This window comes from Choristoneura fumiferana, chromosome 9 (assembly GCF_025370935.1).
Source record: "Choristoneura fumiferana chromosome 9, NRCan_CFum_1, whole genome shotgun sequence".
NCBI lineage: Eukaryota > Metazoa > Arthropoda > Insecta > Lepidoptera > Tortricidae > Choristoneura > Choristoneura fumiferana.
The window spans coordinates 9,390,911-9,409,952 of record NC_133480.1 but is presented as its reverse complement, the minus strand read 5'-3'; the positions used below and the strand labels follow the sequence as shown (position 1 = coordinate 9,409,952).

Genomic DNA, 19,042 nt, shown 5'->3' with positions numbered 1-19,042 from the left:
TTTTGGTGACTAGGTAAATAGACTTTAATAATAAAGTACCTAATAGGTATTAATTTTACCTTTCAGCATCAGCAGGAAGTTGAAAAAATTACTGTTGGTTTTACCACCGTTGAATTTAGGCACCCGTAAACACTGCAGTATACAACGCATCTTTTTGTGTCGCCGCCATTATGAAATAAAATATTATAGTACCTACTTAGTTATTTAGTACCGAGCGCTTATAGCCACGTTACGGAATCGAAACGGGGGCGAATAGAGCGGGCGGCGCGGCACAGCACTCAACTAGCGACCGGACTGCGTAGTTTTGTCTTGCGAAAATTGGTTAGCGGCCGTGTAAATGACGCTTGGCTGTGTGCGTGCGTCGATTCGGGCGCTAAAATGAAATCGAATTACTGCCTTTGTTAAGTGTATTGTGCCACGGACCACTACACTACGTCACAAATATCTCCACCGAATTATCAATCTTAAATAATCAGTATCACTTAATGTGGACAATATATAAACACGATCGCTTCAAGTAGTATCATTAAGAGGGTGATTAGCATCGAGGACGGAAAATAAATCCTTTAAAGGGTAAGTGATACACAAATAAACACGAAAGTGAAAACACTGGTGACTTGTTGAAAGAAAAAATCTTTTCGTTTTCAAAAGTGATAATAACACATTTGTTATAATCCAAACCATAAAAAATCTTCATTTAATTAGGTACTAGCTAGTCAATATGACGTGTATAATATAAACCTAAATAGATATAACAAATACCTACACACTACTTTTACAAACACTAAAGAGTATAAAAAAGGTTTTTCCTAGTCTTTTGTAGAGTTCCTCGGTATGTTAGAATATTGTATAATAAGAAACAAACAAAATAAACTCAGATAAACTCGTATGTATAAGATACACGTATAAATTAAACAGATAACATATCATATGACTAGAATAGAATAGGTAGGTACGATAGTTTTATTGTAGCTACGTTCACATAAGTATATCAGGTTTTTAGCTTAAAAAAGCAATACGATATGAAAATAAATCAGTTTTATTTTTGCTTTACTAAAATACCAGTTTGTGCCTGTTTTTTAAACACATAACTTGTTGTACAATATTACAGCTAACATTTGACAAAAAAGTTGACTAATGTTCCATTAGCCTCGAGCTCTATGTACATATGTACCTCATCAGGTGGGCAGATAATGAGTTATTTACCTCTATAGAGTGCATTGGCTTCAAATTTTATTTTACGGTTTGCTATTTTAGTGTGATGTGATGTGAGTCGCGTATCGGTCGCGTAATTTTGATTTCATATTAAAGTCCCAGATGTGTCAGTACAGAAGCGTTCGTAATGATGAACGCGTGAGTACAACTCATTTTGAGTCGCCGTGTGGCACAAACTGGACTTATGTATAAAACTGAATGCAGCAGAAATTATGCCACCGAAAATACGCGAAAAATTACGCTCGTCTGGCTTCACCCTTAAGCCGGGGTTATATTAGAGCCACGCCGCGTGTCGCAACGCGTGGGACTGTAATCGGTTACATATACATTTTGTATGAACGTGGTTACATTAGCACAGCCCCGCGTGTCGCCGAGCGAGATGACGCCACGCAGACCGCTCGATTTCGATCGGCGTGGGCTAGGTGATGGTGGAAGTGACGCGTTGGCTCGCTCCGCGCTAGTATAATCATCACGTGGCTACGCGCATGCATACAAATTAATCAGCATGCGCGGCGACACGATACTGTAGTATAATCACAGCCCGTTGAGTCAGGCAGCGTTGCGACACGCGGCGTGGCTCTAATATAACCCCGGCTTTAGTGAGTAGATCGGTATCCTCGTGACTGAATGACTGACTGAAGCCAACGGACAGCCTAGATCGTTGAAGCTAGAGATTTTAAGGCCGTTCCCGTACCGAAATGAATTCTAAAATCGAGCCCCTCCCCCGCGCCACCCGTCCCGCCCTTCGATACAATGGCGATACAACAGCGCCAACAGGCAGACATTATTGTCCCAAGATACAGGCTCAGCCTAGTTTGCGATCCACTAAGCTATATTTAATAAATGATTGTAATTATCGTGGTGTTAAATATAATAATAAAACCTAATACCTAATTTTGTTTTCAGACCAGGTCTATGCAAATTTAAACATTTTTCATTCGGGGTGGGGCAAAGTATGGAGATACTTTAATTACAAAAGTAGCTTAAATCCGAGGCTCGTAATAATATGCCAGAAGTCGAAATCACTTGATCATTAGAGGCATTTGCATGTTTTTAAAACACTGACGCTCTAGCGGTCATGCCCGACTCGGTTACAAACTGTTTTTTGCCTAACATCTAAAAATAGAATGAAATTTATGTAAATTGGTAAAGAACCTGCTGACTTTTTCACACTTAAATGGTTTAATGACACAAGCTAACAATCATGGGAATAATTAAGTTGACTTGACGTACAATAATGGACGCGTTGGATTGGAGAAGTAAGTTAGTATATTTTGGTTTGATCAAGAATAGCGAAGGCTGTGGGCTAACAAACAACATTTGAAGTAGATTAGGTAGTAGGGTGGTCTAAAAGTGTTTTTTGTTTACTTTCTTTTATCAGAGCGATTTCTAAACAGGGTCATAGAAAGATCAAGGTATAATACCTACCTATAGTTTTTGTTACTACTAACCGAACAAGATAAAACTTTGGAGTAAGTAAAAACCATTTTATTTTTCATTCTATATTTGTACCACCCTGGTAGGTAATTAATAATAGGCTACTCATATCAAATTATCTGTAAGTGGTACTCCTTGATTGTTATTCTTCATTTGAATTAAACACGTGAATATTCTGTTGCTATAAATTATTGATTTGACTAGCGACCCGGTCCGGTTTCGCACGGGTACAACTTAAAAAAATTAAAGAGTTTATAAAGTGACACCTTCGGATGTCACTTCAGCGAAAACTGATCGACATTTGTACCCTGCTCATCCTAACCTACAGTACGCAAACGAGGTCTCTGATACAAAACCAAGTAGCTTAAGTTTGCCAAAAAACCATGGAGCACAGAATACGGGTATCAGAGGCCTTATAGTCTAACGCACTTTGGACCTGCGATATGGGATGAGGGTAGAAAGAGTGGTGAAAGCCAATGCGAGCAATAATGCAATTACGGCTACAGCTCAAGTGTAAAAGGCTGGATAAAATCCGGGACTCCACGCTGCGCTCAAAACACATTTGTAGCTGATATTATGAAAAAAAACTGCTAAGGCTTACACTCGGTGGGTACTAGAAAACGACCACCGACGACGAAGCAGACCGAGAAGGAAATAGTGGGACAGCTTATACGCGCGGCGTATTATATAGGGATTGGTCTGACATTGCGCCAGAGGAGTTGTGATGGTTATGGTTAAAAGGAGGGTCATTTGTCCAGCAATAGGACACTGTATCGGACTAGTAACAAATACAATTATGTTTTAATTTCAGATATAATGGCTGGGTACATCCTCATTGTTGCAAGCATGGTTGCTTTCGCGTCAAGCCTACCGTTGACGCCTTCTCGTAAGTGACTACCTGTGTATTTTTTTTTTGATAGAGAAATAACCATATTATGTCCACAATCACGCCTGATGGTAGGTAAGCGAAGATGTGGACTAAGATGCCCTAGGGTGCTGTGCCGGAAGATTTTTTATTTTGGCGCCAACACATGGTGCCCCACCACCAAGACGTGATGCCATAAGCAATTGCTGAATTTGCTTATGGGCTAATCCGGCGCTGGTAAATAGGTAGTACCCTTGATTTCAATTTATTTATTTAAATAGCAATATTCTGTAATTTACTGAAAAACTTTGTTTTTAAGAGCGGAAACGTTTTTCGGTCACTGTCGGGACGGCACTTAGCCAGCATTCAGTCACGGACCTATGTTAACAGGTTCCCTGTCCCGAAGTACCTACCTAATGTGCATCGTTCTTTTGACACGTCCCCTAGTAATGATAAAGTAATGTACCTATACCTAATATCCTCAATGTAATGGTCCCCATAGTAATTTTCGTTGTTTATCTAAATGTGAACATGAACCTACCGTGAGACTCACTCATATTATCTCATATTAAATAATATTGTAACTGATAGCTCACGTCTTAAATCGAATTTAGCTCGACATGTCAGATGACCCGATGTTCTAATGACTCGATTTAAGACGTGAGTTATTCGTTACAATTATTTAATATCTAAATGTGGTGCAAGAATAAAAATAATATAATATAATACGTAATAAAATTTATCGAAAGAACAACTGCATTATTTACATCACCGGCCACCAACCTGGATGTACCAGTAAAGTCACGCATGAGGCACTTGTGCATGTGAACCTTTCTGACCAAGTAGGTAATGCAAATAAAGGACGGGTGCTTAATGTCTGCGATAAATCCTATTAATATAGAATATATATGGAGTATAATATCCAGCGTGACCGAAAAGAAATGCTTTTAAAAATAAAATTAATTGAACAAACGTTTCTGTAAAAAAACTATAGGTTTATTTTAATTTTTTCAGCGGCGCAACTTCCCTTCATATATTATAATAAAATAGACTGGGGAGCGCAGCCAGCTAGAGGAGGCAGTGAGCTCAGCCTGCCCGTTCCTTATGCGGTCATCCACCACAGCTACATCCCTGGAGCTTGTTTTAACTTCGAAGAGTGTCAGCAATCCATGCGTTGGATGCAAAACTTCCATATGGATACGCAGGGATGGACTGATATTGGATACAAGTACGTGCCCTATTTTTAACAGACTTCAAAAAAGGAGGAGGTTATCAATTCGGTTGTATTTTTTTATGTTTGTTGTGTGCGTTCGTCTAGGATTGTCTTCAATTAGGTCCCATAAACACCAAATCAGCATCTGATGATTGGATCTTAAGGAAATCGAGGGAACTCTTCAAATGTTGTAGGGACACCTTTAGTAAATTAGATATATTAAGTAGTAACTCGTGCATTTGCACTTGAAAATCATCATTTGGTGAAGTGGAACTAATGATGAAGACCACAGTTGACCATCGGAGTTACTACTCAATAACAAGTATTTCACGGGTTGAATTTTAATTACTTTAACACAGTTGCTAAGCAATTTATGCTCCTCGTAATGCATATAGTAAAACGGGTGGTGAAGCACCAGGATTCGTCAATAATGAACGTCTCTGCATCGGAAAAAGCAATATTTCGTAAAAGGTGACGAGCAGTTGATATTAAACTATTGTATCTTAGATAAATAATCTAGTAAATAATTTACAATCAATTTCACGATACTTTTTTTAGCAAATGACATGTTTCTTTAACTCCTGCCTTCAGCTGTACTTTTTACAAGTTAATCTCTCATTTTATTTCTATGTCATTATATGTATAACTGGCTGCGATTGGATCAATGTCAGTAGGTAGAGTATGGTTAAATAATTCAAAACAATGGATTTACATAGTCTGAAAGCATGAACATTTTTATTTTGTTTGGAAACAAAAACTTTAAATGGTTATCGATAAATTAAAATAACCATTAAAACAACTTTACTTTAAGATCTGATAAAAATCAAACATTAAATTCATTCAATTACGAGAAATAAACAATTGACTAAAATGAGATTGCTTTGAAATATTTAGCCGTCACAACATCGCTATTGTTTGATTAGGACAACGAACTGAAAATAAGAATATCTAACAAAAAAGAATAGGCATTGGCTTAACTTAAGCGAGTATGTATCAAATTATAAAAAGTTTGAAAATAATAGTACCTAAGTATACATTCATAACAATAGTGATTGAAATGCACTTAACCTGAACTTGGTGTTTTAAAAAAGTCTACCTTTCTTTTTTTTTATTTAGGAAAAAATATGGTTTTTCCTACTCAGAATCAAGAGCACAATCGATTCCGATCGTTTAAAAAAATTACCCCATTTTTTCATACAAAATTTTATGAGTCAATTTTGTCACGCCCATACGAGCGTATGAAAAACGTCGCAAAACTGTAATTTTTTTTTGGGGTCATTTTTTAAACTATCGGAATCGATCGTCCTCTTGATTCTGAGCAAGAAAAACCATATTTAAAAAAAAAGAAAGGCACACTTTTTTTTAAATGCCCAACTACATAGTACCTAAGTACCTAGTGTTAGTCATGTAATCTATTACTTACCTGATCAATAAAGTCGTAAATAAACATAGCCGCTGGATGGGTTGCTTTCAGGGGAAGCCAAAGGTCTTATTCAATCAAAGAGGCTGGCGTCCTACATCTTAAACTGCTATTAAGTACTTTTAAAATTGGTCACTGGTCAGTGAAACAGACCTACAACTTTCACCAGGGTGTATCCATCCGGTTTCATTTTGTGTTAAAACACTAAAATAAATAAATAAAATGTTAAATGCTGAAAAAAAAATTTTTTTTTACTTCTTTTATGCCATTTACCTCCTCCCGGAAGCCATAGGGGCAATGACTTCAAGCTAAGTGTAATGCTAACATTTCACCTTAAACAGCTCACTAAAGCGTTTTAATATCTTGCAGCTTTGCAGTAGGAAGCGACGGAGCAGTATACGAAGGACGGGGTTGGCACACCGTGGGCGCGCACGCCTTTGGTTACAATGTTCAGAGCATCGGCATTGTCCTCATTGGAGACTGGGTTTGTAAGTATGATCATCATCAGCCGGAAGCATTTATCTCTGTCAAAGAATGAAATAATAATAATTGACTTTCTGCATCCCATCCACTACTCGCGTGAACAGATCAGCTAATTTCAGTCTTTGTGAGCCCTTCCAATGGTCTTCCTATGCGAGACTGGCGACTCTACGAGCGTTTTCTGTGTTCGTTGCGTATTTTACCGTGCGCAATAAATAGAGAAAAGTTTTGAACTGTGTTTTGAGTATTGTCGGAAGAATGCTGAAGATAGTATTTAAATCCGGTTCGAAGGACCGAATTGTGCGAAAATCATTGCAAGCTTACAAAACCGTAAAAAAGAGAAGCCAATGAGACACTTTCATTCGAACTTTGTAACGAGATGCTTATTGCCAAACCTAGGCGAGACTTTAAAACTGAAATTTAAAGCTTTCATCGACAAATAAAAGGTCGTTTCCTGTTATTATAATATTATTTTCGAAAGGTCTCAAGAATTTGACTGTGGCTCAAGGCTTTTGTCGAATAGTGCCAAACTTCCCGTTTACGCGGGCTGCATTAGACGTCGGTGTATTGCATATTAATTACGCATCCTACTTCCTACTATATAATATTATAAATGCGAAAGTTTGTAAGTCTGTTTATTTGTTTGTTACTTCATCACGCCTAAACCACTGAACCGATTTAAATGAAATTTGGTATACAGATAATTTGAATTCAGGAAAAGGACATAGGAAACTTTTTATCCCGGAAAATTGCATAGTTCCCGCGGGATAGCGATAAACGAATTTTGCGCGGACGGAGTCGCGGGTAACGGGTAGTCTAATAATAATTTGACAGGTTTAAAGATTTATGGCTGCATGAATGCGTTTTGCCTTCAGTAGTGCATTTTGCTATTTCTTGAGGACGCTCTGCACAATCTATTTAAACCCGCCGTAACTTCTATTTTTGTTTTCCTCCTACGATACTTGCACAAATAGTTTTACACCTGCTATGTCCGCATCGTGGTACCTCTAGAAATTCAAAATAAGATTCTCTGATCTGTAAGATACAGTACTCCAGTGCTTGTTATTGTGCCATCGAGATAACGTGTTAGTGGATTTATACACAATTCTTGTTTTTTTTTATCATAACTGAAGTCTATTTAGAATCGATAGTAGTTTTAAGAATTGATGATAACCGGATATTACTTAAAGCAACAAGGTTTATTAAAGCTCTTTATAATGGGTAATTCTTATTGAAAGTTTGAATGTAGTGTTTGTCAGGATGATCGTTTGTCATAACTCTTTTTTCTCTGAATGCAATAATTGTCCAGAATTGCTATAAAACAAACCTAACCTATAGTTTTCTATAAATGACCATATAAAAATTCAGAAAAATGTAAGGTTTCAGATGAGAAATAAATTATGACAAACGATGATTCGGACAAAAAATACGGCATGACTAGCGAAGAGTATGCGAACTTTGGCGCTCTTTTTTATAATTTGTATAGCTATTCTAATTAGGACCTGAGGCCTCATTGTCTAACTCTAACACACTTGTAATCGCAATCGTTTTCACCGCTTCTTTCTATCACACGGTATAGGTATGACGAGGGTAGAAACAGATGGTGAATGCGATCACAACAGTGCCGATTAGCCCATAAGCAAATTAAGCAATTTCTTAGGCCCTAAACTTTAGGGCCTAAAGGCTTAGGGCAACACGTCTTGTTCATAAACAATAACCATAACAAAAATTGTTAGCACATAAATGGTACCTAAAGGCTTTTGAAAATCCGCTTGCTCGTGCCTCCCCATATCTCTATATCGTCTTTCATAATATTCTAAGATAGGTACGTAATGATCTATTTCGTTATAATAAATATGTTTTTTTAAAGATCGATACCTTTGGGTAGTGGCACAGGCGTGAATTGCTTAGGGCATCAATATGTAGTCTTAATCCAGCAGTGGATCACAAACAGAACATTAGACAATACGGCCTCTGGAAGCAGTCACCATAATCGAAATCGGCTTGAATTATGATATCATCATAATTATAGCTGGTTGCTGCCATAGAAGACATTTGAGAGCGACTCTCATCTTACAGTTGGTAGCCATAATATTTACATTGTCTTCTCCTTTACAGCAAACCTGCCTCCACCCAAGCAGCTACAAGCTGTCCAAGAACTTATTGCGGTTGGTGTCAAGCTTGGGTATATCTCATCAAACTATCACGTGATTGGTCACCGACAGGTCGCCGCGACTGAATGCCCGGGAGAAAGCTTGTACCAGGAGATCAGCAGTTGGGATCGGTTTTTAAAGCACGTACCGACTAAAATGTGACCTGATTAGATAAATAAAACTTAGCAAAGTCCACTAAACTGTTTTCTTTATGCATGCCTTCCTAGGTCAAAGTTAACCAACCAAAATTGTCAGTTTGAAGTTCAATATCTCAAAACCGGCTGAACTGATTTTAATGAAACATAGCTTAGAACCACCACAAGAAAACTCGCTTTCACTTGAAAAAATTTGCATTAAATCGGTCTATTCGTATGAGAACTACGATGCAATAGACAGATATTGGGTTCAAACTTATAACACCCCATGTTTTGTGTTGGGGGTTGAAAAACCAGGCAATTGCGAGTTAAACTCGTGTGAAAAGGGTCGTATTTTCCTAGTCCTTACGGAAATTTACTGTGTTATTTTAACAGGTTCCCTGTCCCATGACGCACATGTGCCTCATGGCCAGTGATGTAAAAAAATCAAAATCTTAATAATTCTTATATTCTTAGTTAATCTTTTTTTGTATTTATTCTTGAACCACATTTAGGTAACCAATCTTGTTCTGAGAGGAGGCCTGTGCCCAGCAGTGGGACGTATATAGGCTGGGATGGTGATGATGATGATGATTTAGGTAACCAATGATGAATGAAAACGTTACATTGGGGATATTTCATTACTACTCTCTGCTCTGCTCTGCTCGGGCGGCAAAACATCTCGTGTCATTATGACTTGTTTTAGTCCCTTGTTGATCAATCTATTATTATAAGTTGGTTAGATTATGAAATCATATTTCGAAGACTATTCTAAAGTGGAGGAAAACGGTGTTTTAAGTTTTGTAGCAATGCACAGATTTAAATCATATTTGAAAGATATTTTTTCATTTTAGGCGATTACAAAAATCAGTACTCAACTAAATCAGGTTTGACGTTTGAATACAAACTAATTAATTTTAATGTAAGATTATTAAATGTAATTATCCGTGTCAGTAGCTGAACAACGAATAAAAGTGGACGAAATTAAACTTATTTAATTTTGCATTTAGACATGTAAAACTGGTTTGTTAAGGTAGTGCCTTGGAGGAATAAAAAATATTAAAATAATTAAAACATAATACTAAATCAAAACATATTTTCTCAATTTTTTATTCCTAATTAATAATTCTGAATAGTTTAGTTATTACTTTACAACATAGTACATATAAAAACAAAAGAACTAACCTCAGATATCTTAACTAAATATTACTTATCACTATAAAAATGAAAATAATAAAAAGTAATTTTAACAAGCTGAAACAAATTAAATAAATCTACTTTATCAATTTTTAAACCGAGATCAAATGTTATCCAATAATAAATTGTGAAACTAAATGAATCATTATTAAATTTATATAAAAATCGCATTTATACAAAAAGCTATGACGCATAATTAAAAGAAATGTATAATTAAAAGCGTTTTTAATAATTCGTTTTTATTCTAAATTTTATTGTATGTTTTATTTTTTTATTTTTTTGTGAGTTGTACTCAGCTAGGTTTTTTTTGGCAATAAAGATTATTTTACTTTTACTTTACTTTACTTTACTTTAAAAAAACGCAAAAAATCGTTTAGTAAAATTTCCGAGTTTCGTATCTATTTGTATTTCGAGGTGCTGTAAGAAATTAATTATAATTTTCCAGTGTATTTTTATAAACGGAACCCTTCCAATGAGGGCTATCGTTTTTCGTCTCACTAGATGGCGCACTGTTGCGTGAGGTTTTTAAGTGTGGCTTTCAGAGTCTGTTATTACGGGCGTTAAAACAAAGTTTAGATTAAAATCATATTTAAAACACCTTAAAACCGTACCATAAAAATATCCAGCAACCACAGTGTTGCTAAGTCCCGTTTTGTTCGGAAAAAAAGGGAGGACAAAAGTTTCCGAAAGACAAAACTGTCTCAAAACACAGACATTCATTGCCCCGTAACGCATAATTGCCATAATTAATTTCAGGTTATGCAAAATATTCACAAAAAAAATCTTATTATAAATAAACCCGCGTAGCTCACCCAAACACTATGAGATTTGACATTTCGGAGCCCTCACGCTACACTAGCGCCTCTAGCGGCGAATTCATTCGCGATAGCCCTCATTGCAAAACTACCAGCGCCAAGGGTGACATTTAATCGTCTTAGACCAGGGTTCTCAAAGTGGGGTACGCGAACCCCTAGGGGTTCGCTATTCGACAGTAGGGGGTTCGCGACAAGGTTTACGTGATGGTGGCTGCAAAACTGGCAAGATGATTAAGATTGGTTTTTGGAGTCTTTTTGTATTTTTTAACTCCAAATTTGTTACTTATTTGTTTGTTATTTGTTGTTGTTTGTTTCTGTTGGTATTTACGTTGGCAAGACGATTCTTACCTATATATTTGTTACCTTTTATTGAAATAAATAATATACATTATTATTAATAACTTAGTTTCTCCAACAGCCAGTTTTATTACTTTCTTTTATGGGGTTCGCTGTCGTCTAGAAACTTTGACAGGGGTACGTGGAGCCATAAGTTTGAGAAACCCTGTCTTAGACAAATAATCGAACATCGTAATCACAAACAGAACTTCCCGGTACTCCAAAGCTCCAGGGAAATCACCGTTCACTGCATGGCACCAACTTGAGTATAAAATACAGAAATACACGATATTTTCTTCAGTTGGTCCGTCAATTGATCACAAATCGCTCGTTTATTTAACAAACTATTAAAATTACGATAAATATGACTATATCTAGTGTGCGTTATTACGTTGCGGTGACAGTGTTTTGTTTTTACGCGGACTGCCGCCCGGTTACTAAAGAGGGTAAATAAAAAAAAAATCTCCTTCAATAAGACAATCGTTTCAGGTGTCAATTCAATCCATTATGGTCCAAATTAATGACGACAGATTTACCGTGTGACCCTCTCAGACTGATGGATTAAATAATATTCGTCGATCCGTTTTGAATAACATAAAACCAGAATGATGAACTGACGCCGAAATGAGCGTGTACCGTGTAACCAATATCTTACCCAGTGATGTTCTTTAAATGAAACATTTACAATTGAGCTGCGTTAATTATTGTCATTCAGAACTGCAATTGAAGCAGCTGTGGTTGGGTGCAGTTAATTAAAAAAAAAACTTATCACCGGTACTTAAAATTGGTGTGAAAAAACACCGTTTATCGGCAGACAATTAACTATACAATTGCAGAGTAGTACCTATCGTTACCAAATCGAATTTTTCAAGTTATTCGATTGGTATGATTGGATAAATATGGTCTAATTTCTTGAACTTAAACGTCACGAAGTTATGTACCTATAAACGGCACGTGTATAATTGTCGGTTCATTGTAAGCACTTAGATATCTGCAATCGAAGTGGCTCTGCTTAGATTACTTTACGCATTGAATCTGAAAAAATAATATCTATTCGATTATCTCTATCCCACGGGAACTATGCAATTTTCCGGGATAAACGCGTCCTTATATTATTTTATTAGGTCCTTTCCAGCGTCTCAAGCTATCTTCACACAAATTTCATGTCAAGCGGTTCAATGGTTTAAACATGAAGAGGTAATAGACAGACAGAGCCACTTACGTAGCTCACTGTTTGCTTGTTTGTTACTTCATCACGTCTAAGCCGCTGAACCGTTTTGGATGAAATTCGGTATACCTACAGATAGTTTGAGTCCCGAGGAAGTACATAGGATAGTTTTATCCCGCAAAAATGCATAGTTCCCACGGGATAAGCGATAGCTGAACTCTACGCGGACGGACACGCGGGCTAGTTTATAATATTAGCTTTTATATGCGAGTTCGCCTGCCAATAATTAGTTTATCTATCACTATCCCAATTTTCCAGATAAAAAAAATTGGTAATACCTATCCTATGTCCTTTCCAGCCTCTCAAACTATCTTCACACCAAATTTCATCTAAAATCAGTTAACTGCAGTGCAGATTGAGTGTGAAGAGGTAGATAACAGCTAGACAGAGAAACAGAATAATAGACAGACAGACAGAGTTATGTTCACATTTTTTAAGGGTCTGCGTGCAAAGCCGTGGGTAAAGGCTAGTAAGATATAAATGACCAGGAAAATTGTTGATAAAGGCTATCATTGGGTATCTTTTGTTATTATTATTATCGTAATGTTTCTCATTCTGAGAGGAGGCCTGTGCCCAGCATCTGGAGTTCTGGACGTATATAGGCTGAGATAATTATAATGATGATGATGATGTAGATGTAGACGGAGCTCAAAATTGTACTAGGTATTGTACTGAGAGTACCATAACAATTTTCTCTAACATAAAAATCTGTTTCAAGAACTTGGCTTCCCATTCTACACACGCGAAGATTGGATGGCTGCGCCGTCCACTGACAACAGGCCGCTCAAAACGCCAGTCCCTTACGTGGTCATACACCACACGTACATCCCAGCGGCATGCAATACCACCGTCCAATGTAAAGCGGACATGAGAGCCATGCAACAATATCACCAGAGCCTGGGTTGGGGCGATATTGGTTATCAGTAAGTTCGATTTTATGCCATGGTCGTAGACCATATAAGCTTCTCGATCTTTGATAAAATTACTAAATTAAACGCAACAATTCGCTGTCAGATCGACGGAACAGTCAGAACGAGTTTCTTCGCGATCTTATTGTGTCCACCGCAATTTCGGGATTATTTTTGTAAAGTTTTTATTTTATTATAATTAATACTCGTACCATCGTTGTAATGAAATAAATAAGCAAATTATATTTATTATTAGACTATAAAATGACATTTTAAAATATCCTGAAAACAGCATGGTTCTATATATTTAATGGCAAACGTTGGCATGGTAAGTGAAATTCAGGCAAATTAAATTTGAGCAAATTAAATTCGGGCAAGTAACTGTAAAGGTATTTTTTTATTTTTATTTTACCACTTTGTAGGCGTGACCGATATGTATATTTATGCCAAATTACAGCTTTCTAGTACTAACGGTCTCTGAATTTAGCCGCGGACAGACAGACAGACAGATAGACAGACGGACAGGCATGGCGAGACTGTAAGGGTTTTTAGTTGACTACGGAACCCTATAAAGACTAAGCTCATTTTTTTGATGATCCTTAAATTGAACTTTTGTTAAATTCGTGTAAATTCAAAACACTTTAGGATCAAACTTTAAAAAGAACGTCATAAATTAAGAACCTATTTACCTACTGTTTTGCTGCCCATAATTATTAATTATCTTAGTTCTTCATTATTTCTTAGGTACTCAGTAAGAGTTAGGGCACTAGTGTCTTGAAGAAATTAACTTCATTTGACCTGTTGAAATGCTTCCTTTAAGTTAACGAAATTAAAAATACACGGTCTATACTAGGAAGCAGACTTTACTTAAGGTACATTTGAGGATTTGATACTCTGACTGCATAAGTATATGAAATATATATAAATAAATATACGCATTTATGACCTAGTCGTTAACTATGCCACAATTTTCCTACATTTACGTGTAAATGACGGACGGAAGTCGGAAATTATCACAATGTGCCATTAGTCTTTCGCGTTCTGACCTTAAATTTACCTCTACATTACATTACAAATATTTATTGTCATTATAATATGTACCTATCTAAACTCGGCGATTCAAAATTTAGGTACCTACCGATGGATCCCGGTAGAGCAGAGGCAAAATTAAATTTTAGAACGAGGTTATATTAGAGCTGTGCCGTTGTACTTTAGTCGTAGCAAAGTAAACAGCAGGCAAATGGACACACACCCGTTTCGTGTTATTGTTAGTACATTTTGTGTACTTATCGTTTAATCGATCGTAATTAAATTGTTTACATATAACTTGGTGTCAAATGACCTTTTAGTAGTGACTACTACAAAAATCGCTACTCAAACGTCATTTGGTATTGGATTGTATAATAACAATAAAGTTTATCAATAAAAATGTTAATTTAAGCTAGCTAAACGTGCGTGTAAATGTATGAAATTATTTATGTAGCTGGCTATGTAGTTTAGACGAAAATGACTAGGTACATTAATTGGTACTGTTCATTTAATAGTTATTTATGCAACTGTATCGTAATGGCACAGTGTAAGGTAATAGGGGTCCTTAAAACACGAGGATGGTTTTATAAAGCGAGGCGGAGCCGAATTTCATAATGGGTCACATGAGTGTTTTAAGGCCTAATTACGTACAGTTGCATACAATATTTTATCTACATCCATATATTAAATCCTCTATTATGTGTTCAAGAACCTTTGACAATGACCTGCATTAACAGGAACTAGATACGTCTGCCCCACGCACGAGCTGCGCGCCCGACGACCTGCGCTGCCCTCCTTGTGCGCGCCCTTTAGGCGTGTTAGGACAGATTCGTATTAAATCAGTTGAGTTTTAGGCCAGAATTTGAGTAAGTACGACCGTCGCGGCGCGCCCCGGTGCTGTAATGACGTATGAAATCTCATTACGATATCGTAATGACCATTACGATACAGCCGTGTTCATAATAGAATCCAAATATAATCCAATGTCGTAATGCTGGTCATTAGCTATGTTTTTTGAACGCATAATGGAGGATTTACTATATGGGTGTAGATAAGATAAACGATTTTTCTAAATAGGCGCGAACTACCGAAAAAAACTTTGGAACCTACCTATTTTCTTTAAATTCTCTAAGTATGTCTTTCGTTTGAGCCGGTGTCATGTTTATCTCTCTCACTCAACTTACCTGATTATTTTGTGAATAATTAATAGTTACTAATCTCTAGGTAGGTTACTTTCTGAATCTTTATAAAGTAAGTAAAGTACCTTTTAAGTGCAAGTAAAACAAATTAATCTATTTATTTATTTCGAAGAAACTTACACAACATACACTGTGGAAGAAAGCCACCTCTGTGGCTCTCTAAGAGAGAAATAAATTGAATAACAAATACAACCAAACAACAATTCATAATTTTCCTACACATAATAAAAAAGCATAAACAAAACAAAAATGTAATATAATAAGTACAGGTGGACACACGTACATCCATCATCTCACAGAACCTTATACGTTCATCACATACATTATTCCAACGACCAGCAAACACGTCACACTCAAAAATACAATAATCTTTACCTCTACCGGCAATCAAGCCAGAGCGGGTAATTAGTGTAGGTAATCAATCACTGTTTTGGGAAACCGTCTATCTGTCAAATTATTTAAACAAATAATGAGACCCGTTTCCCGATACAAAGTAATCTACTTAGGTAGGCAGGTAAGGTAGTTAATTTTCAGGCCAATTTTGAGTGGCGTTTGAGTAATTTATTTCTTTCTGTCGTAACATAAATCTGCAGTTAGTTTTTTTTTTTTTTTTTTAGTTAGGCAATCAACTTGTTCTTGTTCACTTAATTAGTTTGTTTGACATCTCGCAACGTTTAACGCTCTCATTCAGTAGGTTCTTTGGGTTTCTGCTAGCGCGAGCTAGAGCGGCGGCTGCTTCACACGCTCTACCTCCCTACCCTTATAATAATAATAATAAACCATTTATTTCAGGCAGCACGGCCCATACAATAAATACCTAAAATACTAACACACATATACTTTAAAGAAAACACAAAGGAAAGCCTACCTAACTTATACGTACCTATACCTAAATTATACGTAAGAGAGATTTGTATGTGAGCGTAAGTACCTATATTCAAAGACCGCGTCTGCAATACCCCTGGTGTTTCAGATGTTTATGGGCGGTGGTGATCTCTTACCATCAGGAGACCCACTTGCTCGTTTGACATCCAGTCGAATAAAAAAAAAAAAAAAAGACCAGTACCACCCTGGTATAGGCACGCGATTAAGTTTTCACAACTGTAGAGTGACTAGTATATTAAATTTGAGATAAAAACCGGTCAAGAGCGTGTCGGACACGCCCAAAATAGGGTTCCGTAGCCATTACGAAAAAATTACGTAATATTTATATATTTATGTATTTTATACCTTAGGCTGCTATTTACTCATGAACTACTAATAATTCTCAAGCAAACATAGCCGTTATAACTATAACCTCCTTGAAAGTTTGATATACTTACTACCATCCTTAATTTTTTTAAATTTTTCCACCCACCGGTTTACATTTTCAGTTTGTTCTACTGGCTACTACGAACTCGAAGTTCGTATCGTGCGGTCCCTCATACGAGAGCGCGAGAGGGACGGTACGACACGAACTTCGAGTTTCAAGTTTCGTAGTAGCCCTGCAGGGGGAGTTCAATTTTAGATACATATTTTATTTGTTTTCCAGTTTCGCGGTAGGCAGTGAGGGCGGGGCATACGAGGGGCGAGGTTGGACCGTGATCGGCGCTCACGCCACTGTGGCCAACAAATACAGCATCGGGATTGTCCTGATCGGAGATTGGAGGGGTAAATTAATAAGACTTTGTCATTGTTTTATTTAACAAGCTTTTAAACTGACTGTGCTTTTATTGACTGTACTTATGTACTTGCATTGTCATCCATTCATAGAATGTCATTGAAGAGTTCCCTCCTTCGGAGACTATCCTGGCCGGACTACCAGAATTTTACTATCATCAAGCTAGCATAGTACCTACCTTTGCCAGATTTCAAATTAATCGGATACAAGTAATTGATCATAAAGCATGCAAATTTCGAAACCAAAATTTACATACAATCAAAACATTATGAATTATATATACAGGCTACTTTTTAAAACGATATTCCAACGGGATCCGTTTAAAACTCCTAAATCTTAACGGCTACGTTTAGAAACATGAAATTTAACACGGTAGTTCGTCATAACGTAAATGAAGACCATTATACATATATTTTTTTGGAAAATCCCATAACAATTTAATGGGATTCCGGAATTTAGATTCTACAGCAAAATATGTATTTGTAATTATTTATTTGGCAATAACATAAAATGCTGACCCTACTCTAATAAGTCTCTTACAATATTATGCACCCTGGTAGGGTATAGCCACAATTTTGTTCGTTTGTTTATACTCTTTATTGTACAAAAAGGAAATACAAAAAATGTACACAAAAAAAAGTGCTAAGTACAAAGGCGGACTTATCCCTGAAGGGATCTCTGCCAGTCAACCTTTGAGTGGTAGAGAAGAGCAATCAAAAAAATAAGGATCGACAAATAGAGCAAAACATTTGAATATATATAAGTTAAACCCTAAGTACCTAAATATATGTATTATACAAAATATATAAAACATTAATATACTTGTAACTAAATATAAAAAATAAATACACATATTATATACAATACATAAATAACACAAGTATAAAATAGTTGATCTAATTGTATTAGGAAACTAAAAAAGATCTATGGTTTTACGCGAGCCAAATCGCGGCTCAAGACTAAGTAGCCATAAAATAACATTTTATATCATATTTATTTTTAATTCATACTCCTTATTCTTACAGAGGAACTCCCGCCCGAGAAACAGCTGGCGACCACCAAGGCTCTAATTGCTCTGGGACTCAAAAAAGGCTACATCAGTCCCCAGTACAAACTTATTGGGCACAAACAAGTCTCAAGCACCGAGTGTCCAGGGGAAGTGTTACTCAATGAAATCTCTACGTGGGAGAACTACACACCGGGGCATGCCGTGTTTCCACCCAAAGATAAAATGAGACCTTAAAATATGGTGTCTTTTATTTACTTCACTGCCTAGTACTTTTTGGGATGTGGGAAATGCACTTTATGCCTCCAGCCGTGTTTAAAAAAATGAGGAATTTGAGGAAAATAATGTTAAAATAGGTCCTATAAATTCCGTTTTAACTTTTTGAGGTACGGAATGTAAAAAAAATGCAAAACACAGACATTGTAAACCATTTACCTCTAAAATAGCGGTAAATATTTCTTCAAACACGCTTTTTTCCACTTAATCAGATAAGTAGTAAGTATTCAGTTACTCGTGCCTACTTTTACCTGTTACTAACATGAGGATGACTGCAAAAGTGACAATGGATTATGACCTTGTAGAGGCAGAGGCGATGATTAGATATACGTACAGATATAAATATGTATAAGCGTGTGCTGCGGGCAGCTAAGATCTTTAACAGTACAATGATTACTAAAAGCTATTTTTAGGGTTCCGTAGTCAACTAGGAACCCTTATAGTTTCGCCATGTCTGTCGGTCTGTCTGTC

General features: G+C 36.5%; 2 protein-coding genes across 3 annotated transcripts; both read left to right on the top strand.

The window, feature by feature from the left end:
- The first annotated feature begins 360 nt into the window (after positions 1-360).
- Positions 361-8,983, top strand: LOC141431173 (peptidoglycan-recognition protein LB-like). Of its 2 annotated transcripts, none has more exons than XM_074092217.1 (5): positions 361-573; positions 3,464-3,538; positions 4,532-4,745; positions 6,520-6,638; positions 8,749-8,983. In XM_074092217.1, exons 2-5 carry the CDS (start codon positions 3,469-3,471, stop codon positions 8,943-8,945), a joined length of 600 nt encoding a protein of 199 aa, XP_073948318.1. In that variant the 5' UTR covers positions 361-573; positions 3,464-3,468; the 3' UTR covers positions 8,946-8,983. The 2 variants fall into 2 exon arrangements, with proteins under 2 accessions (XP_073948318.1, XP_073948317.1); XM_074092216.1 differs by lacking the exon at positions 361-573 and adding an exon at positions 998-1,182.
- A 2,532-nt stretch (positions 8,984-11,515) lies between these two features.
- Positions 11,516-18,532, top strand: LOC141431489 (peptidoglycan-recognition protein LB-like). The gene is made up of 4 exons (XM_074092678.1): positions 11,516-11,711; positions 13,212-13,416; positions 17,161-17,279; positions 18,315-18,532. Exons 1-4 carry the CDS (start codon positions 11,630-11,632, stop codon positions 18,530-18,532), a joined length of 624 nt encoding a protein of 207 aa, XP_073948779.1. The 5' UTR covers positions 11,516-11,629.
- The last annotated feature ends 510 nt before the right edge of the window (positions 18,533-19,042 follow it).

Excerpts from the sequence above, each read along its gene's own strand:
- LOC141431173 (XM_074092216.1), top strand. The coding sequence starts at position 1,161 with ATGTACATATGTACCTCATCAG. Across the intron at positions 3,539-4,531 it reads CCTACCGTTGACGCCTTCTC|CGGCGCAACTTCCCTTCATA; the intron begins GTAAGTGACTAC and ends TAATTTTTTCAG. Across the intron at positions 6,639-8,748 it reads CCTCATTGGAGACTGGGTTT|CAAACCTGCCTCCACCCAAG; the intron begins GTAAGTATGATC and ends TCTCCTTTACAG.
- LOC141431489 (XM_074092678.1), top strand. The coding sequence starts at position 11,630 with ATGACTATATCTAGTGTGCGTTATTACGTTGCGGTGACAGTGTTTTGT. Across the intron at positions 11,712-13,211 it reads CCGCCCGGTTACTAAAGAGG|AACTTGGCTTCCCATTCTAC; the intron begins GTAAATAAAAAA and ends ATCTGTTTCAAG. Across the intron at positions 17,280-18,314 it reads CCTGATCGGAGATTGGAGGG|AGGAACTCCCGCCCGAGAAA; the intron begins GTAAATTAATAA and ends TTATTCTTACAG.